General features: G+C 42.2%; 1 protein-coding gene across 1 annotated transcript in view; it reads right to left on the reverse strand.

The window, feature by feature from the left end:
• Positions 1-209: 209 nt before the first annotated feature.
• The window catches only part of LOC311113360 (regulatory-associated protein of mTOR-like), a gene marked incomplete at its 3' end in the record, with an annotated part of 102246 nt that continues 81249 nt past the window's right edge, over positions 210-21206 (reverse strand). The window contains exons 7-8 of the mRNA XM_084156574.1: positions 19883-20058; positions 210-273 (exon numbers count right to left, since the gene is read on the reverse strand). Of these exons, the coding sequence (XP_084012700.1) occupies positions 210-273; positions 19883-20058 (240 nt within the window). The remainder of the gene's footprint in view (positions 274-19882; positions 20059-21206) is intronic.

Here is a 21206-nt window from a genome sequence, read left to right on the forward strand (position 1 = left end):
CTTTTATCTGGCATATTTGTATCATACGCAACAAGAACATACTAAAATCCATCCATTCAAAAAAGAAAAACAGATCAGAGCTTTACAAAAGAAAAAGGGCTTTAAATCGGTCCAAACTACATGCTGAGAGAGAGAACAAAAGGAAAGCAATCAAATCAAAAGAAAGCAGAAATGAAAGAGGGAGGGAGGGAGAGTTGCCACAGCGGTACTTACTTCTCAATGAGGTCCAACGTCACCCCTGGCACCAGCTTGGAACTTTTCTGCATACAGAACCTGAGGGCACAAACAGAGATCCAGTCAAATCAGGACAGCTAGAAAGCAAACAACAAAAGCACTATAAAAATGTTTCAGTTCTTAATTACTCTGTAAACCGCTAAACGTTTGCATACAGTATGTGTGCAAGCATTGCAGCGTGCCAACCACAACGAAATGTTTTTATTTGTTTTCACAGTGAAAAAAGTATCACAGAAACAATAAATAACTTTCAATTACAAGGCATCAGGTCTTTGAACTAGAGAAGTTTCGGTGAGGTTCAGGTCACTAAGGGATACACGCAGAGTACATACAGGTCTATTTAGACCGTACTGGGACTCCCACAGTGAAGAGGGTATTATTGTGCATGGACAGACCCGGCTGGTAGCAGGTACAGTGTGTTCACAGCAGGGTGATGTTTAAAGGTAAAGTAGAGAAGAGGCACGCTATAGCGCTGCTGAGGCATCAAATATAGCAGCTGGCTTGGGATCTCAGATAGGGCTTAGTCATTATTATCAAGGGGAACACAGGTGAGTGTCTGAGGTGGGGATTGTGTGTGTGTGGGGTGGGGGGGGGGGTGTGTGAGTGTGCATGTGTTACACAAATCCAACGTTTGAATTATGCAGAAACCCACCACCAGCAGTCCAGCACACGTGTTCTCATCTGGACATTCAAGCACGTGCACAGACACAGTTCAGACGAACACTGTAACAACTCCCCACAACAAACCTCAGGTGGCCATTACATTCAGATGGTGAGCTCTCCACACAGGTCTCCCACTGTGTTTGTTGTGTTTATGAACTTTTAGGATAGAGGTCAAAGTGGCAGACGATTCTTCTCAAATAGGACATGGAACATGAATAGAGACAAGGCCATATAGATAGAATGAGATTCAGAGATGGAGAGAGACTTCAAAAGAGACAGACTGTTCTAAACAAGCAGGGAGACACTCATCCCCTAAAGCAGGAGTGTTCCTAAACCACACAGGAGGAGAGGAGACTTTGATCCACAGCCAAAACAAACAGAGAAGAGATGGAGAACGGTGTCAGAGGACATGCTGTACTAGAGAGAGAAGTGGAGTGGAGCAGAGAGAACTTGTGGAGTGGTACTGTGGGTCTGTGTGAACGTGCTTGGGAGAGAGCGAGAACGAGAGAGCGAGGGAGAGTGTGTGTGTGTGTGGTCTTGTGTGTGCGCATGCGCAGTGGCTATCTCTCGGTGGGATCCCAAAGTGGGTCGTAGAGGGAGGAGCGGAGCGTCTCTGTTGGTCCCCTTGGAGCAGACTGTCTGCTACAGCTCATTACATCCCCCAATCAGCCCTCCCCAGACTCCCTCCATCTCCATCTTTCCCTCTATGCGGATCTCTCCTTCAATTCCCCTCTCCGTCCTTCAGTCTCTCTCGCTCTCCCCTATCCCTCTGAATGTCTTCATGTCTCCCAACCCCAACTCCCTCAGTCTGTCCTCCACTCCCCCTCTCCATTTTACACATCTCTCAACTCCAAGTCTGTCTCGTCTACCAAGTTTCCAAATCTCTGTATCCCTCTATTTTAGGATATTTTCTATTTTTTGCCTCTCCTTCACCCTCTGCTTCCCTCCTCCTGTCCTTTTCTCCTTCTATCATCATCTCAATCTTTTCCGGCTTCCCACTCCATCCCTTTTCCTTGCTCTCCCTCGTTGATACACTAACATGTTACACTAATTACTAAAACACTAATTAACTGACTGTTGGCTCCTTGCTATTGCTGTATAATATACAGGTAACTGCTAAAATAAAGGAAACAGCAACATAAAGTGTATTTTAATAGGCCGTTGGGCAACCACGAGCAAGAACAACTTCAATGCACCTTGGCATAGATTCTACAAGTGTCTGGAACTCTATCAGAGGGATGCAACACCATTCTTCCATGAACAATGCCATAATTTAGTGTTTTGTTATTAGAGGCTAAATGGTTATTCAGACAGAGAAACATTGTCACCGCTTTGTAACACAGAATAATATGGAGCAGTAGGTTCAGGGCTTACGTCTCAAGGATGTTCCAGGCATAACCTATCTTTATTAATTTCTATGGTTCGAGGGCAGAGCCGTATATGTATCATGTATATTCATGGATCTGGTTCAAGGCACTCTGGTTGGAAGAAAACACATTTTATTTCAAAGGTCTTTGCATTACTATAGAATTTATAAAACACAGACATGCATTCAAAACGGCAATGTGTTTTAGCACAGGGCATTCAAGGTAGTCTGAGGTAGTTACAAGGTATTCTGAGGTTTCACGAGGTTTTATGAGGTAAAACTCTTCTTCCTGTACTATTACATTCCTGTTTAGGTCTGTTGAAACAAAGCTGAATGTACAGTAGTACCGCAGGAAAATAGAACATGAGGTTACGCAATGCTTTGCTTCCCCATTGTGAAGTCACCACAGATAACGACAAAGAGGAAAGAGTACAGTTACATTTACATTTCCCATATCGAGTCCACGCTCCAGAGATTGTACAGGAAGTGTGTGTGTCTGTTACACCCTCCTCCCATGTTTCCTCCTTCCCTCTATAGGCTAAGGAGATGTGAGGACATAGAGAGTTAAGGGATATCTAGCCAAATGAAAGGAATATAAGACCGATATTGCAGCTCCTTGCTGATGCATCTTCATTCAGAATGTATCAGTGTTTTGCCTTTTGAAGGTGTACCTTCACGTAAAGCCTCATAAATAATAAGAAGATATTTGAGGTTACTGGAAAGGCTGTCCAAGTTTTCAAGAGGGAAGCTAAGGTTGCAAGCACACACACACAAGCGTGCACGCAAGCACACACACACACAAGCGTGCACACACACACACACACACACGTGTGCTTTCTTTTTCTGGGATCTGTGTGTGTGTGAGTGTGAGTGTGTGCTTGAATGTGCTTGCATGAGTGTGAGACCATAGCGTCCTTAAGTAAAACATACACACGATGCCCAGGCGGCGGGGTTGGCATTTGGACAGTGTGCGGAAGCGCCAAAGTTCCAGGATATTGAGGCAGTCACCTGTCAAGGAGTTGGCAGCAGAACAGGAGTCTTGTTTAAAGATTCAGCAGGAAGATGGTGCTTCTCAGCTCCTCACAGTCACACAAGGCCATGACTGGCTCCTAACTATCTGATAAAGATGCAGAGTCCCTCAAGAATCACTATCCTCCTTTCCTTATTTAACCCTCCTCTCTTCTCCCCTTCTTTCCAACCTCCTCAGATATAATATAATATAAATATATATAATATAATATAATATAATAATAATATAATATGCCATTTAGCAGACGCTTTTATCCAAAGCGACTTACAGTCATGCGTGCATACATTTTTGTGTATGGGTGGTCCCGGGGATCGAACCCACTACCTTGGCGTTACAAGCGCCGTGCTCTACCAGCTGAGCTACAGAGGACCACAGATCTTTCTCATCCTTCTTTCTTCTCCCCTGCTCTCTTCTCCACTCATTTCCTCTCTCCTTCCCTTCTTTCCTCCCTCCTCATAACTTTCCCTTTATTTTATCCCCTCCTTTCCTCTCTTCTCACCTTCTCCTTTCCTCCTCCATTACCATAGCCACCCTCTATCTCAACATCGGGGAAATCCCTTGAAGAGAGTGCTCTATCAGTAATGATTTTCTGCTCTGGTGAAACCCTCTCTTACTCTTCCTATATTGTTTTTTTTCTGTCATCCCACGTCCCTCTTTCGTTCACTTCCCTCTGTGCATTTTTCTTTGCAGGTTTGGAAGCCGAGGTAAGCCATCACGTCTTAGTGAGACTGTCTGTTTTTCTCACTCCGGGGCTGAATGCAATTAGCTAAGGAGAGAAGCACATGCCTCTTTCAGCATATATATATATATGAGAGAGAGAGAGAAAGAGAAAGAGAGAGAGAGAGAGCTAGCTACAGAGATAGAGGCAGATTTCACTGCAGTCTCGAGACAGAGCTGATAATGGATATTTCTAGCATTAGAAATCATTCTTTGTTATGACCAATCCAATAGCTTTACTCTAAGACTACCAAATCCTTAAGCAATGAGACTTGGCTATATAAATATTATCTACCGTTATATTACTTCATCATTTACCTTTATTTTTACCAGATAAGATGAGTAGTCAAACGAGCCAAATTGAGAAGAAAGGATTAGGTGGCCATGGTAATATTAGATGTTGGGGTTGAAATTGATCCAAGACATGATACACTTGCAACAAATACCAAGAGATGTATAATGAAAGGGAAACGGGAAACCTACCACTGAGACCTCAGTTTAATGTCTCAACCAAATAATGAGAATTGTCCCAAAAAACTGAATTATGCCTATAAAATGTATTTCTCCCCCAATGGTTTTATTGTACGCCAATGCATCTCACTCACTATAATGGATCCTTTGAGCATGAAAAGATAATTGATAAAAAAAGGAAATGGCTACTCCAGTCTCACTTTCTCTCAGAAATTGCGATTTGACCCATTAGCTAAATGACACCTTTGATAGAAAAACCATGAGAGTGACATGTCTTTACATCATGTGTGCACGTGAGAGACCTTGCCGAGTTCTTGCCAATACTTTCGATTTGTACTAGAATTGTACTAGATTTGTACTAGAATTGTCAATGTCTGAACCCAGAACAGTGCCAAACACTAAGACACATACACACAAAAAACAACACATCCAAATATCCCCTCAAACTACAACACTACTTTAGCAGATGAGAGAGGGTAAAAGCTGGGTATTGTAGTTCACAGAAAAAGAGATCAGATTATGCAGTGGTCTTTCAGTACCGATCTCTTCCTGATTAGTAGCCATTAGTAGCCCCCAATTAAAAAATTGCAGATTTTGTCATTGATCCGCGCCTAAATTGGAAGCAGTGGCTGTACAGTAACATGCTATACATGACGTCAGCGCTCAGGTTCTCTGCTTCACAGCGCTGTGTGGGTTTTGACTGACAGCTGTTAGAAACTTGAGCACCGCACACGACATGAAGATGCCCCCAGCCCTTCCGCTAATTGGGCTACTTTTGCACGTGTTGTTGTCTGAGGGAAATGCTGTAAATCAAGAGCAGGGGCTTAGGTGGTGGGCATGTCAGGAGGCGTGGCATGGGAGTGTCTGAAGTTTAGAGTTTCCCCATCTTGGCGGCGTAGAGAAATGTTAGCATTTTTAAGCAAGTTTCCTGCAACTCTAAAAATGGAATTGCTGAGAGAAAATGTTGCAGTTTCAAAGCTAATAATTTCCTGTGATTCTACATATTCTGCCATGGATTTGAGAGAAAATGTTGCAGTTTTAAAGATGCACTATGCAGAAATTGCACCGCCAGTTCCTGGTTGCTAAAATTTAAATAGTTTGCCTAATTTCAGTTTATGTGACAAAACAAGCATGTATAGTGTAGAGAATCATTGTACCATCAATAAACCACTGTGAAATATATTTACCATAACCAAAAACATTGTATTTTCTTTCAGCTGTTTGAAGTTGGTGTACAAACCGAAAGTAAAATTAAACTTAATGGGAAGCATAGAAATAACGCACACAGAACAGATCTACCGCTTCTTAGACTTGCTTTCAATGACATTGATAGATCTAACACACATTTCTATATAAATTTGGTCGGGTCATTACATATTGCAGCTTTAAAGCTAATTTCCTGCAATTCTATGCATTTTGCCATTGCTAATGCTGTGTTCTTTTGCTTTAACATAATACCAAAATCAATACTTCTAAATTCATTGTTTTGGAAATGTTCAATTATCCCTGACTGTTTAGCTTTATTTTGGTGATTGTTATTGGTGATTGTTAGCTCTCAAAGATTATATTATTTTAAAAGATATAGGTCGATTATCTTTTCTACATACTTTGTGGTTTTAGTTGTTACGGTTTACACTGAAAGCATTTTTCCATTCAGAAAATGTATTTTATATATATATAATTTTTTTACACCGTTTGGAATTAGGCAGCCCGAAAAAAAAAAAACGCTTAAAGTTACTACAAGCTCCACTCCGTTGACCTAGGTGCCAGTGTAACCTATAATGTTATCCCAGTTTGATATGCTGCTTGAATGAATTTACTCCCACATCAGCTAAAAATGGAATGTCATCATGTTTTGGTCATGGAGAAAAAGCTAATATCTCGCAGCTGTTTTTAACAGTAGCCTGGAATCACTAGTTAGCCTTCAGAAAGTATCCATATCCCTTGACTTATTGCACATTTTGTTGTGTTACAACCTTAATTAAAAATGGATTAAATATGTTTTTTTCACCCATCTACAAACAATGCCCCATATAATGACAAAGTGAATGGTTTTTGGTTTTTTTGGTCAATTTATTAAAAATAAATACAGAAATATCTCATTTACATAAGTAAGCACCTTTGGCGCCGATTACAGCTGTCTTTTTAGTTAAGTCTAAGAGCTTTGCACACCTGGATTGTACAATATTTGCCAATAATTATTTATATAATTCTTCAAGCACTGTCAAGTTCATCGTTGATCATTGCTAGACAGCCATTTTCAAGTCTTGCCATAGATTTTCAAACCGATTTAAGTCAAATCTGTAACTAAGCCACTCAGGAAGATTCAATGTAAGAAGGGTGGTAGTCAGTGATGTGATGTGTTGGATTTGCCCCAAACATAACACTTTGCATTCAGGACAAAAAGTTAATTTCTTTGCCACACTTTTTGCAGTTTTAATATAGTGCCTTATTGCAAACAGGATGCATGTTTTGGAATATTTTTTATTCTGTACAGGCTTCCTTTTCCGTCTGTCATTTAGGTTAGTATTGTGGAGTAACTACAATGTTGTTGATCCGTCCTCAGTTTTCGCCTATCACAGCCATTAAACTCTGTAACTGTTTTAAAGTCACCATTGGCCTCATGGTGAAATCCCTGAGCGGTTTCCTTCCTCTCCAGCAACCGAGTTAAGAAGGACGCCTGTATCTTTGTAGTGACTGGGTTTATTAATACACCATCCAAAGTAATTAATAACTTCACCATGCTCAAAGAGATATTCAATGTCTGCTTTTCTTATTTTTACCCATCTACCAATAGGTGCCCTTCTTTGCGAGGCATTAGAAAATCTCCCTGGTCTTTGTGGTTGAATCTGTGTTTGAAATTCAGTGCTCGACTGAGGGACCTTACAGATGATTGTATGTGTGGGGTACAGAGATGAGGTAGTCATTCAAAAATCATGTTGAACACTATTATTGCACACAGTGTGAGTCCATGCAATGTATTATGTGACTTGTTAAGCAATTTTTTTGTCCTGAACTTATTTAGGCTTGCCATAACAAAGAGGTTGAATACTTATTGACAAGACATTTAAGCTCGACATCAATAATGCTCATGGCTGAACGGAAACAAGTCCCTGCAGCAATGTTCCAACATCTAGTGGAAAGCCTTCCCAGAAGAAGCCTTCCCTATCACTTGCTGTTATAGCAGCAAAGGGGGGACCAACTCCACATGAATGCCCATGATTTTGGAATGAGATGTTCGACGAGCAGGTGTCCACATACTTTTGGTAATGTAGTGTATCTTGACCTGCATACAAACACAGCTGTGACCTCTCAAATACACAACAGCATTATCCATGTATGTAGTGTAGGCTGTATCCTATATGCAAAACATGGCAAGTGTCGCTGTCATCATTCTTGCTGCTTCAAGTTCAGTAGCAATCCCTGCGAGACAGGTGTGCGTGTGGTCTCAATTTAATAGAGTAGGCAATAGCCTATGCATGGACGGAGAAGCACGGGCAGTTATCTTTCCAAGGAAATGCACTTTCTAAATATGATTAGGCTATAGTTTACAACATTGCGTAGAAATAAATATGGATCACCCATATTTCACTATCTGAAAATCTTCACTCTCCTAAAAGGCTATAACAATAGATCAAGAGAAAGTGCAAGTCTCTCCAACTCTGCTCTCTTCAACTACATCTAGCATATTGGTTGATATAGCCCAGTAATACAGATATACTAATATAATGGGCCACGTGACAAGCTCTGGTAATTTAACCTATTTAAGTTATTTTTGCACATTTTATATTGCCTATAGGGTGTAAAGTTGCTGGGACCATGGCTGGCAAGTGAGCTACGTCACATACGCCTAAAATAACATTGCGGGACTGTGGTTGGGTTTGGGACCAGTCCTTGCAGTAGCAGGTGGCAGTCGGACAGAAAGCCAGCAGGTGCGGTATGTAAGGCTGCAGGTGCGGGCGGGAGCGGGATGAAGAAATCAGCCTTGGAGTACCTTAGAATACTTTGGAACTACCTCGGAATACCTTGAAGACCCTGGGCTAAAACACACTACCGTTTTGAATACAACTCTGCGTTTTATCAATTATATTGCTGTTGTCACCAACCGATCGACTGGTTGATGTTCAAGGCATTCCTAGTTGATCACCAAACATTTCTGTGGAAAAGCCAAAGCCTTGTCACAGAGTATCTAAACCAAGAGGCGCAACATAGTGAGACTTCCAGGAACGCTTGCGAAACAGACCAAGCATACCAGGCTGGGGTTTGGGGTTTAAAAAGTGAATGAGAGAAGTGACAAATTCTTTTTCTTGACATCTAAAGGCACAACCTAGAGTCGAGCCAATGTAGTTGAACATGTTATTTCTACAACCTTGTGATGGTGACAAACTGACACGTTTTCATTTTTGTCCAAAACAACAGTCTGCACATGCGCAGTTCAGCACGAGACGACCGTTAGACCCGATGAGGTGTTTCTGTGCTTAGCAAGCCCACGTCGCCATGACATCGGAGAAGCAGTTTCTGCTAAATAAATTGGATTGATTGAACATGTGAGGCTAAGCAATGCTTTGCTTCCCCGTTGTGAAGTCACCACAGATAAGGACAACAGCTACATTTTACTCTGTGTGTGTTTGTGTTACACCCTCCCCCCCATGTTTCCTCCTTCCCCCTATTGACTAAGGAGATGTGAGGACAGAGAGAATGAGTTGTTAGTTTGCTGATACATTTTCATTCCAGTGTTGTGCCTTTTGAAGGTGTACTGTCACTCACAACATCATAGATAATGAAGAGAAGCTACTTGAGGTGATAGGAGAGGCTGTCCATGTTCTCAGGAGGGAAGCTAAGGTCGCGCACACGCATGCACGAAAGCGTGCACACACACATTTGTGTCCTTTCTCTTTCTGTTATGTGCGTGTGTGTGTTTGTGCTTACATGAGTGTGAGAACTTAGTTTCTTTAGCGAAAACACACACGCACACGATGCCCAGGTGGCAGGATATTGAGGCAGTCACCTGTCAAGGAGTTGGCAGCAGAACAGGAGTCTTGTTTAAAGATTCAGCAGGAAGATGGTGCTTCTCAGCTCCTCACAGTCACACAAGGCCATGACTGGCTCCTAACTATCTGATAAAGATGCAGAGTCCCTCAAGAATCACAATCCTCCTTTCCTTTCCTTATTTAACCCTCCTCTCCTCTCTCCTCTCTCCTTCCCTTCTTTCCTCACTCCTCATAACTTTCCCTTTATTTTATCCCCTCCTTTCCTCTCTTCTCACCTTCTCCACTCTTTTCCTTTCCTCCTCCATTACCATAGCCACCCTCTATCTCAACATCAGGGAAATCCCTTGAAGAGAGTGCTCTATCAGTAATGCTTTTCTGCTCTGATGAGCAAGGAATCCCTCTCCGTCTCTATATTCGTTCTCACTATCCCATCCCCATCTTTCATTCTCTTCCCTCTGTGAATTTTATGCAGGTTTGGAAGCCGAGGTAAGCTTTCTCACCTGTTTTTCTCACTCCTTTTCTCACTGCGGCGCTGAATGCAATTAGCTAAGGAGAGAAGCACGTCTCTTTCAGCATGGAAGGGAGAGAAAGGGTGAGTGAGCAAGAGGAAGAAAAAGAGCGAGAGAGAGCGAGAGCGAGAGAGGATATTTCTAGTATTGGAAATCATTCTCTGTTATGACCAATCCAACAGCTTTACTCTAAGGCTGTATCAAATCCTTAAGCAATTTGGTAGTTGGCTATATAAATATTATCTACCGTTACATTACTTGTGTGGCCAAATGAGCCAATTGGGAAATAAGGATTAGATGTTGGGTTTTAAATTTAGCCAAGACACTATAATTAATATTATATAATTATATAATTAATGCCACTATAATTAATCCTTTGAGCATGAAAAGATAGTTGATAAAGAAGAGGAAATGGCTACTCCAGTCTTTCACTTTTTATCAGAAACTGCCATTTGACGTATCCATTAGCCTATACGTCATTCTTAGAAAAAACATATGCGAGCGACGAATGCCTGTCTGTACGGCATGTGTGCCCGTGTGAGACCTTGCCGAGTTCTTGCCAATACTTTCGATTTGTACTAGAATTGTACTAGAAATACTAAGACACATACCGTAAAACTTCAATTAATAGCCCGGGCGTTTATTTGCTTAAATCACTGAACAAAACAGGCGCTTATTAGAGACTGGCTTCGATTTCAGCCAGGTGTCTATTTCCTTAATGCACACAGCTTTTGCTTATTTGCATAGTTAATTGTTAAATTCCATCATTCACTTCCAGCATTTTAATACATTTCTATATTTCCTGCACTAATGTGTCATAATTTACACACCGTCACATTTCTTATGCCTCTATAAAAAAACTAACTTTTCCTTGACAGAATAAGTATTCTGCTCTGACAGTGCATTTTCGGCAGTTCTTACCTTCTCCACTAAGAGCAATTTCTTATTTTTTATAAAACTGCTAAAATGTCTAAAAACCTATTTTTGCTTTGTAATTATAGGATATTGTGTGTAGATTGATGGAAAAAACAATTTAATCCATTTTAGAATAAGTCTGTAACGTAACAAAATGTGGAAAAAGTTGAGGGGTCTGAATACTTTCCGAATGCACTGTAAATGGCAGATAAAGGAGTTGTGTTCTGAAAGATGAGACGTTGAGGACAATAATAAATACCGCTTTGATGTCATTAGGGGTGTGAACGTTTAAACATTAAAACCTTTCAATGAAATTGGGATGCTTAACATTAAGAAAAATTGAAAAAAAACTTTTTTTATTATAAAACTTTTTTTTTACTAAATTAAAATCACATTGCAGCTGGCTCGCCTGCTCTATCTAGTATGTGTTCAGTATTCGGTCTGTTGCACGTAGAATAACCTAGTCTATTCATTGATGATATGCCCTGCTTTAATGAAGTTGCGAGACATTGCAAGCCAATAAATTGCGAAATACAGCATTCCGTTGTGAGATACAGATTTTGATTGCTGATAGATAGGCCTAGTGCACGGTTCTGACTCCGTCTGACTGGGGGCCAACCTGCCTATACTGTGACCCCACCCACCTCTCTCCGTCCCTCGCTAGCTCGCTATGAAATATGCAAGTGTTTGTGTTCCCGGAAGTGCGGCAACTGAATCTTAGGAATCGATTCCTAGTGGAAGATGTGTTTTCTTTCTACTAAATGTCTTGGTAAGTCATTTAACACGTTATTTTAAAGTACTTTTTTAAGAGTGTGAGATCTGCGCGCAGGCAACTCGCCTAGTGATGGACGTTAGTCCAGCTTCAGAAGCCGCATTCCTTTACAGCGACATTCCTTTACAGCGACATTCCTTTACAAGTAAAATGCCTGTTCATTCACTTCGAAACTCCAGAGATGGTTTCGTGTCGGCATTTAAAAAGCTATAGTGTGCCCTTACAGATAAACAAATATGCCATAGATGAGCCGCTTTAAAGGGTATACGACTGCGGTAGATATAACTTCATAGCCTGGCCCTAGCGGTCGGTCATTAATATCTAATAGGTATTATTATTCTGCATTGTGAATTGACGTGGAATTGGATTATTGTTTTCTTATTGTTTTAATGGAAAACATACTTTTTTTTATGGCAGTTTAAACGGTAAGCAAAATTGTCAATTTGTCACATCACTAGATGTCATACAAGCAAACCACACACCCATGAGTCTAAATGTACACTGCATATTTCTATATTTGAAAACTTGTGTAATCTACAGCATCAACGTTTATGATCACTACGCTTGATCCACAGTTACAAGGTTGACATGCATTATACCCTGGGTTGTCCTGAACAGAATGGGCCTATGTATATCATAATAACCAAATATAGCCTATTAATGGCTGAATATAGAGAGAAAGCATGCCAAACGGGACAGTGAGGAAATAAATTACGTTGGACCCTGCACATGCAAGCACACACGTTTGTGTGCCTGCCTGTGTGTGTGTGTGTGTGTGTGCGTGCGTGCGTGCGTGTGAGACTTTCCTTAGTGAAAACACACACGATGCCCAGGTGGCAGGGTTGGCACGAGGAGTGTGGTCGGAAGCGCCAATGTTCCAGGATATTGAGGCAGTCACCTGCCAAGGAGCAGTAGAACAGGAGTGTCCTTTAAAGATTCAGCAGGAAGATGCAGCTACTCAGCTACAGTCACACGAGGCCATATGATGCTCCTAACTATCTGATAAGCAAATGGCCACGGGAAGATTCTCTCCATTCTGCTGACAAGTATTTTTTTCCGCTCTCCACTCATACAGAAGTAATAAAGGCCTTGTGCAATAAATTGGTTAAAAAATATTAAAAATAATTGATCCATATTTTTTTTTACCATTGTGCTTTAACAGCACCCTCAGCACCCCTACTTCCCATGGCTATGGATAAGCATGCAGTCCCTCAAGCATCACTATCCTCCTTTACCTTTCCTTATTTAATCCTCCTCTCTTCTCCACTACTTTCCTTCCTCCTCAGCCCTTTCTCATCCTTCCTTCTTGTCCGCTTCTCTCTTCTCCACTACTTTACTCTCTTCTTCCCTCCTTTCCTCTTTCCTCCCTTCCTTTCCTGCCTCCTCATTACCTTTCCTTTTCTTTTTATCTCCCTTCCTTTGCTCCCCTCCTTTCCACTCTTCTCTAGCTCTTCTTCTTTCCCCCCTCCATTACCATAGACCCCCCCATTCCATCGGGGGCATCAGTACTCTATCAGTAATGATTTTCTTGCTCTGGTAAGCAAGGAATCCCTCTCTCACTCTTCTTATATTTGTTTTCTATCTCACTCTCAACACCCCTCCCTCTTACGTTCACTTCCCTCTGTGCAATTCTTTGCAGGTTTGGAAGCCTAGGTAAGCCTTAACGTCTAAGTGAGCCTTCGTCTGTTTTTTTTCACTCCTTTTCTCACTCTGGGGCTGAATGCAATTAGCTAAGGGTAAAAGCACATGCCTCTTTCAGCATGGAGGGGAGACAGGGCGAGAGTGAGGGCGAGAAAGAGAGAGAGAGTCAGATTTCACTGCAGTCTCGAGATAGGGCTGATAATAGATATTTCTAGCAATGGAAACATTATCCGTTATGACCAGTCCAATGATTTTTACTCTAAGATGATCAAATCCTTAAGCAATGAGACTTGGCTATATAAATATTATCTACCGTTATATTACTTCATCATTTACCTTTATTTTTACCAGAAGTTGAGAGGTCAAATTAGTCAATTGGGAAATAAAGATTAGGTGGCATTGATAATATTAGATGTTGGGTTAGAAATTTAGCCAAGACACAATATACTTGCAACAAATGCCAAGAAATGTATAGTGACCACTGAAACCTCAGTTGTCTCAACCAAAGAATGAGAGGTAACCCTTTTTGGGAATTATATGCCTATAAAACATCCTTCCCCAATGGTATTATTGTACGCCAATGCTTCCCACTATAACGGATCCTTTGAGCATTAAAAGATAGTTGACAAAGAAGAGGATATGGCTACTCCACTTTCACTTTTCTCAGAAACTGCCATTTGATGTACCCATTACACCATTGATAGAAAAACCATTAGAGGGACGTGTGTCTGTACGTCATATGTGCACATCTGAGACCTTGCAGAGTTCTTGCCAATACCTTCGATTTGTACTAGAATTGTCACTGTTTGAACACAGAACAGTGGCAAACGCTAAGATACATGATATACCTACCCAATATCCCCTCAAACTACAACAAAATTAGGACATAAGGAGAGAGGGTGTGCTTGGTATTGTAGTTCACAGGATAAGAGATCAGATTCTGCAGTGGTCTTTCAGTACCAATCTCTTCCTGATTGTTAGTCCACAAATTGCAGTTTTTAAAGTCATTAATATTTATGACACTACAGAGTCCTCATTCAATTGAAGGTCAAAATAGGGTCCCCATATGGCTCTGGTCTAAAGTAGTGGACAATATCGGGAATTGGGTGCCATTTTGGATGCTGAACTTCTAGGCAGAGTTGCAAAGAAAAAGCCATATCTCAGACTGGTCAATAAAAATAAAATATTAAGATGGGCAGTCTGAGATATGGCTTTTTCTTTGCAACTCTGCCTAGAATGTCAGCATCCCGGATTCGCCTCTTCACTATTGACGTTGAGACTGGTGTTTTGCGGGTACTATTTAATGAAGCTGCCAGTTGAGGACCTGTGAGGTGCCTGTTTCTCAAACTAGACACTAATGTATTTGTCCTCTTGCTCAGTTGTGCACCGGGGCCTCCCACCGGGGCCTCCCTGTTTGCACTGTTCTGTGAAGGGAGTAGTACACAGCGTTGTACGAGATCTTCAGTTTCTTGGCAATTTCTCGCATGGAATAGCCTTCATTTCTCAGAACAAGAATAGACTGACGAGTTTCAGAAGAATGTTATTTGTTTCTGGCCATTTTGAGCCTGAAATCGAACCCACAATGGCTGATGCTCCAGATCCTCAACTAGTCTCAAGAAGGCCAGTTTTATGGTTTCTTTATTCAGCACAACAGTTTTCAGCTGTGCTAACAATTACAAAAGGGTTTTCTAATGATCATTTAGCCTCTTAAAACGATCAACTTGGATTAGCAAACACAACGTGCCATTGGAACACAGGACTGATGGTTGCTGATAATGGGCCTCTGTACGCCTATGAAGATATTCAATTTTTTTTTTTTTAAATCAGCCGTTTCCAGCTACAATAGCCATTTACAACATTAACAATGTCTACACTGTATTTCTGATCAATTTGATGTTATTTTAATGGACAAAGAAATTGCTTTTCTTTAGAAAACAAGGACATTTCTAAGTGACCCCAAACTTTTGAACAGTAATATATAGTTACATTTTTTATCTGTCATCGTTGCTAGACATAGCACAACCAAAAAAAAAAAAACATAAAATTCAAGCTAGCAGTGACCAAATTCACAGAACAAAATGCAGACAAGGTAACAGCCAGGCATTTTGGAATTGATCCAAAACAAGTGAGAGAATGGCGAAGTCAAAAAGTCAAACTTCAAAGTTTGTCTGTGGATCAGAAGAGGGCGAGACTGCAAGGTGGGGGGAGGAAAAAGGAAAGGAAAAAGACAGGCTCAAATAAGAACTGGTTGTGTTGAGCAAATAAACACCCAGGCTATTAACTGAAGTTTTATGGTATTCATAGAAATTCAACCTAACATGAAAGGGCCTACTTTCATCCAGCAGAGTTTCTCCCCCACCCAAATGCAGAGGCCTCTTTGTCCCCCTGCTCCATGGCTTCCCTCTGTGCAGAGGTCACCACAGTACAGTACCCCTTGGACATTCAAAATGACAAGGCATGGAAAGAGTACACAGAGAAGCTCCTCATGGACAATCCAGAGACACTATTTGCTGTCTGCTACTAAAATGGGAATGTAAACAACCTAATCTTCCACACAGACCATCCCTGGGCATGGCACACAGCTATAAGAGCACACTACCCCTCTTTTAAGAGAGAGAGTATTGGCAGAAAATCAGAATACTGGAAAACTGGGACCCTGAGACAGACACCCTCTGTCAACCTGTACAAGAATGGAACAGTGGTGGTGCAGGGCAACTTCATACATTTCCAAATGGACTTCCACAGAATCAAAGCAAGACCCCGGCAGGAGAAGATTTCTCTTGGTGACGACTCCCCCACCCCGAGCGAGTCTGATCACACCTCTTCAATCTGTCCTTTTTTCAAAACACCAAGTGGCTAAACTCTGGTTTCCGAACACTCGGCGTGCCCTGGCGCTGCTGTCAGAGGACAGCTAGGGTCCAACAGCCACATCATAATACACACAGGCACAAACGACCTGAGAGCCCAGCAGGAAAGGGTGGCCACAGCACTCAAGGGAGTGATTGAAAAATCCCCTTCCACTTTCCTCAATGAACAAGTGGTTATCTCCACCCTGCTACCACAAAAATACTGCCACCATACAGCAGGTGAATGCAAGCATTTCCCGGGACTGTGCCTCAAAACCTAATGTCTACCTGGCCCACCACTCCACCTTAGACTTGAACAGCCTTTATGACCAGGTCCACCTCTACAAGGCAGCAGTCCCCACCTTTGCCAGGACCCTGAAGGACATCACCCTCAACTGCAGCCCCAGCACCTCACACAGGAGCAACAGAGAAACGAAGAGGAGCAACAGAGAAACGAAAACCCCGCCCAGACCAGCGAGACTCCCCCGGAGGACCTGCACCAAGAGGACCTACACCCAGACCACAGCACCACCAGTTACATCCCCACCCCAACCAGTCGACCTCTCCCCAAACAAACTCTAGCCACACCCTATTTAGGCCCCCCCAGATCAGTCTTATGCCCCTCCCCCCCATGCTCCCCTCCCCTGCTGCAAGGACCTCAACATGACAGCCGCACATATGCCCAGGCCATGAGCAGATTAACAGGCCGAACCCCCACTAATACACCCGCCCAAGCCCCATCCTGTGACCTAAGAGGTATGTATCAGAAGCTCAACATGCTCTGCTCACACCTACTGTAATGGTCAGAACCTAAACCACACGAAAACACTAGACACTGGAACACAAAGCATTTACAATCTCATCCGGGAATACACAAGGACTGAGGTCATCTCCCTTTGGCCTAAAGAGAAGGAACCCAGACTTCATAAAAGACATTGGAAATACAGACATTGTCATCCTACAAGAAACATGGTATAGTGGGGACGGACCCACTGGTTGCCCTCTAGGTTACAGAGAGCTGGTAGTCCCATCCACCAAACTACCAGGTGTGAAACAGGGAAGAGACTCAAGGGAAGAGACTCAAGAGACTCAACATTTTACATCTGGCTAGAAATTAATAAGGAGATTAAACAGAAGAAGAGAAAAATCATCATGTGTGCTACCTATATACCCCCCCAATAGAATCCCCATACTTTAACGATGACAGCTTCTCCATCCTAGAGGGGGAGATCAACCATTTCCAGGCCCAGGGACATGTACTAGTCTGTGGTGACCTAAATACCAGAACTGGACAAGAACCTGACACTCTTAGCACACAGGAAGACAAACACCTATCTGGAGGTGACAGCATTCCCTCCCAAATATGCTCCCCTAGACACAACTATGACAAAACAACCAACAAAAAAAGGGTCACAACTCCTGCAACTCTGTCTCACACTGGGTCTGTACATAGTCAATGGTAGGCATTGAGGGGACTCTTACGGTAGGTACACCTATAGATCATCCCTTGGCAGTAGTACTGTAGATTACTTTATCACTGACCTCAACCCAGTCTCTCAGAGCATTCAGTCAGCCCACGGACACCCCTATCAGATCACAGTCTACTTGAACAGAGCAATACTCAATCATGAGGCATCAAATCCAAAGGAAGTACATAATATTAAGAAATTCTACAACCACCTAAAAGGAAGCGATTCCCAAACCTTCCATAACAAAGTGATCACCTACAGAGAGATTAATCTGGAGAAGAGTCCCCTAAGCAAGCTGGTCCTGGGGCTTTTTTCACAAACACAAACAGAGCCCCAGGCAGCAGCACAATTAGACCCAACCAAATCATGAGAAAACAAAAAGATAATTACTTGACACATTGGAAAGAATTAACAAAAAAACAGCGCAAACTAGAATGCTATTTGGTCCAGAATACCTGACCACTGTGACTGACCCAAAATGAAGTAAAGCTTTGACTATGTACAGACTGCCGTAGGCAGACCTGGCTCTCAAGACAAGACAGGCTGTGCACACTGCCCACAAAATGAGGTGGAAACTGAGATGCACTTCCTAACCTCCTGCCAAATGTATGATCATATTATTGACACATATTTCCCTCAGATTACACAACCACAAAGAATTCGAAAACAAATCCAATTTTGATAAACTCCCATATATATTGGGTTAAATACCACAGTATGCAATCACAGCAGCAAGATTTGTGACCTGTTGCCACAAGAAAAGGGTGACCAGTGAAGAACAAACACCATTGTAAATACAACCCGTATTTATGTTAATTTATTTCCCCTTTTGTACTTTAACTATTTGCACATCATTACAACACTGTATATAGACATAATATGACATTAGAAATGTCTATTCCTTTGGCACTTTTGTGAGTGTAATGTTAACTGTTCATTTATTGTTTATTTCACTTTTGTTTATTATCTATTTCACTTGCTTTGGCAATGTAAACATATGTTTCCCATGCCAATAAAGCCCTTTGAATTGAATTGATAGACAGTGAAAGTGAGGATAGAGGAAAGAGATGTTCCGGCTTATGGAGCATCACGTTTAATATAATGCACAGATTGGATTGATTTGGGCTCATGGCCTAACCCCATTGTGAGTATGAAACTAATTTCAGTAACTCAGTTACTGACATCTCGGCAATGACACACACACACACACACACACACACACAGGTGAAGAAAATACACTGATGGTCGGATAGATAGACAGAGACTTCTGAGGTCTCCACTCATGAGCAACAGAGGAGAAACACACTACAGAGAACACCGCAATGCCAGAGTCATGTTCATTAAGCAAAAATAGAGGCAAAAACATACGCCCTGAACTTGAACATTGGTGACAGCCTAATTCAATGTCCATTTTCTCCCCTTTTACACCAACTGACGTGAGCCATTTCCAAGAGGATTCCTGTGCTAGTGTCCCAGTTGAATCAGCTCTCTGCCAGACATCAACCCAGTAAAGCTGGTAAACACCATCCTATATTGTTGTGCCCTACTACCCTAATCATCACCCAGTCATTACATAATTAATACATCCTACAGATAGGCGTGTGTGTGTGTGGGGGGGGGGGGTCTTGCTTATCAACCAAAGGTGATTTCATCACCTCTAAAGATCCCCTGTCACTTTACCATGCGTGTCCGTCCGCCCTCCCCCCACACACACACACGCGCCTATCTGTAGGATGTATTAATTATGTAATGACTGGGCGGACACGCATGGTAAAGTGACAGGGGATCTTTAGAGGTGATGAAATCACCTTTGGTTGGTAAGCAAGACCCCCCCCCCCACACACACACACACACACACACACACACACACACATACACACACAGTGTGCTCTACATGCTGAATCTGCTGTCCCACACAGACAGACAACACTAGAGGCAGAAAATACAACACCACGGAATATGGAATAATATCAAATTATATTAGTATGCCAAACGAAGGCTATACCGATATATTCCCCGAAGAACAGTATGTTCAAATATGTTCAAAACTAATGACACATCAAAGCTTTAGAGAGCATAGATTTGGGGAATTTATCAGGGATGTCTACTAATGACCTATCTAAATAGTTTTCATACTAATATCAATATCAATGGATATCATTGAACAAGGAAAGTAGGCCATTTAGACAGGGTGTCTGAGAATAAGGAGTTTTAAGTTGGACTGATCCATCTTTTGGCTGGTCCACTGTGGCTCTTACCAGCGCAGGGCGATCTTGATGGGCGTGGTGAGGCAGGAGGTGAAGAGGTCAGCGGGGAGGTCAGGGTTCATGGGTAGAAGCTCTGAGGCCTCGCAGGCTGCCAGCTGAATACAGTTCTTCATGGAGGGGGGCAGAGGCATCTGGGCCAGGGGGTGGTTGGGGTTAATGGCTGCCACCTGGAAGAGGACAAGAAGACTTGGATTGGAGATGAGAGGCTAATAGAGGGATATACTATACAGAGACACAGGTCAAACAAACAAGATACAGACAGACATAGACAGGTGGCAGACCGATTTCACGCTATCCCGTCTGAATAAAATGCTAATAAAAAAAGATAGATTAACAGACAAACAGAGAACACCAGGGCAAAATAGAAAAGTAAAGAAAAAACAAATACTAAAAAACATTTGCCCTTGACCTTTCCCCCTCTTACTAGCTCAGACTTTACTGATTGCTACGTTATTGAGGAGAAATGTACTTACTATGACTGTGATATGTGGTTGTCCCACCTAGCCATATTAAGATGAATGCACCTACTGTAAGTCACTCTGGATAAGAGCGTCCGCTAAATGACTAAAATGTAAATAAAGTCAAAGAGCGAAAAAGAGGTAAATGAAAAGAGAAATAACAGTCAGAGTAGACAAAGAATAAGATGGCAGAACAAGAGAGAAGGGAAAACCAACCAGAGACGGACACAGGGCAAGAGAAAGATGACCAGACAAAAGAACATGAACCGAACCAACAGAAAAGGTGAACAGACAACAGAGATAATAGGCCAGAGGGGTGTACAGGTCGGAGAAAGGGAGTGAACACCTTCAGGTCATTGGATCCCTCTCACTGCTCTAAACTTCTGCTATCATCCGGTAATGAGATGTGGAGGAGAGCTTTTGAAGTTCAGGGCGGCGGCGGTGTTCGATAGCACAGTGTCCTCTGAACAAACAGCCTCTGGAGCAGATATTGGCTAATGTGATATTATCATTCTGGGGAGTTGGACCGCCTGTACAATGCCCTGAATACAAAGGTGTGTGAGAGACAGTGTGTGTGGGGAATGGAAAGGTGTGTGTGTACGTTTGTGCCTGAGTGTATGTATGTGTGTGAGTGTGCGTGTCTACTCCTGTATGAGGGTATAGATCCACCCAGACCTGGTTTAATGTCAGCCTGCCTTAGGCTGTTTGTGGAGGTGGTGGTATTTCACTTGATGACCTCGGAGCGCTCCTTTCCCCACCCAGGGCTGTGTACCATGGACTCCCTAGGCTTATAAATACTTTACAGGCTGATGACTGAAGTGCTTGTACATTCGAGCTTCAAATGTGTGAGTTCTGCC

Source organism: Coregonus lavaretus (genome assembly GCF_964263955.1).
Source record: "Coregonus lavaretus genome assembly, chromosome: 40".
Lineage (NCBI taxonomy): Eukaryota > Metazoa > Chordata > Actinopteri > Salmoniformes > Salmonidae > Coregonus > Coregonus lavaretus.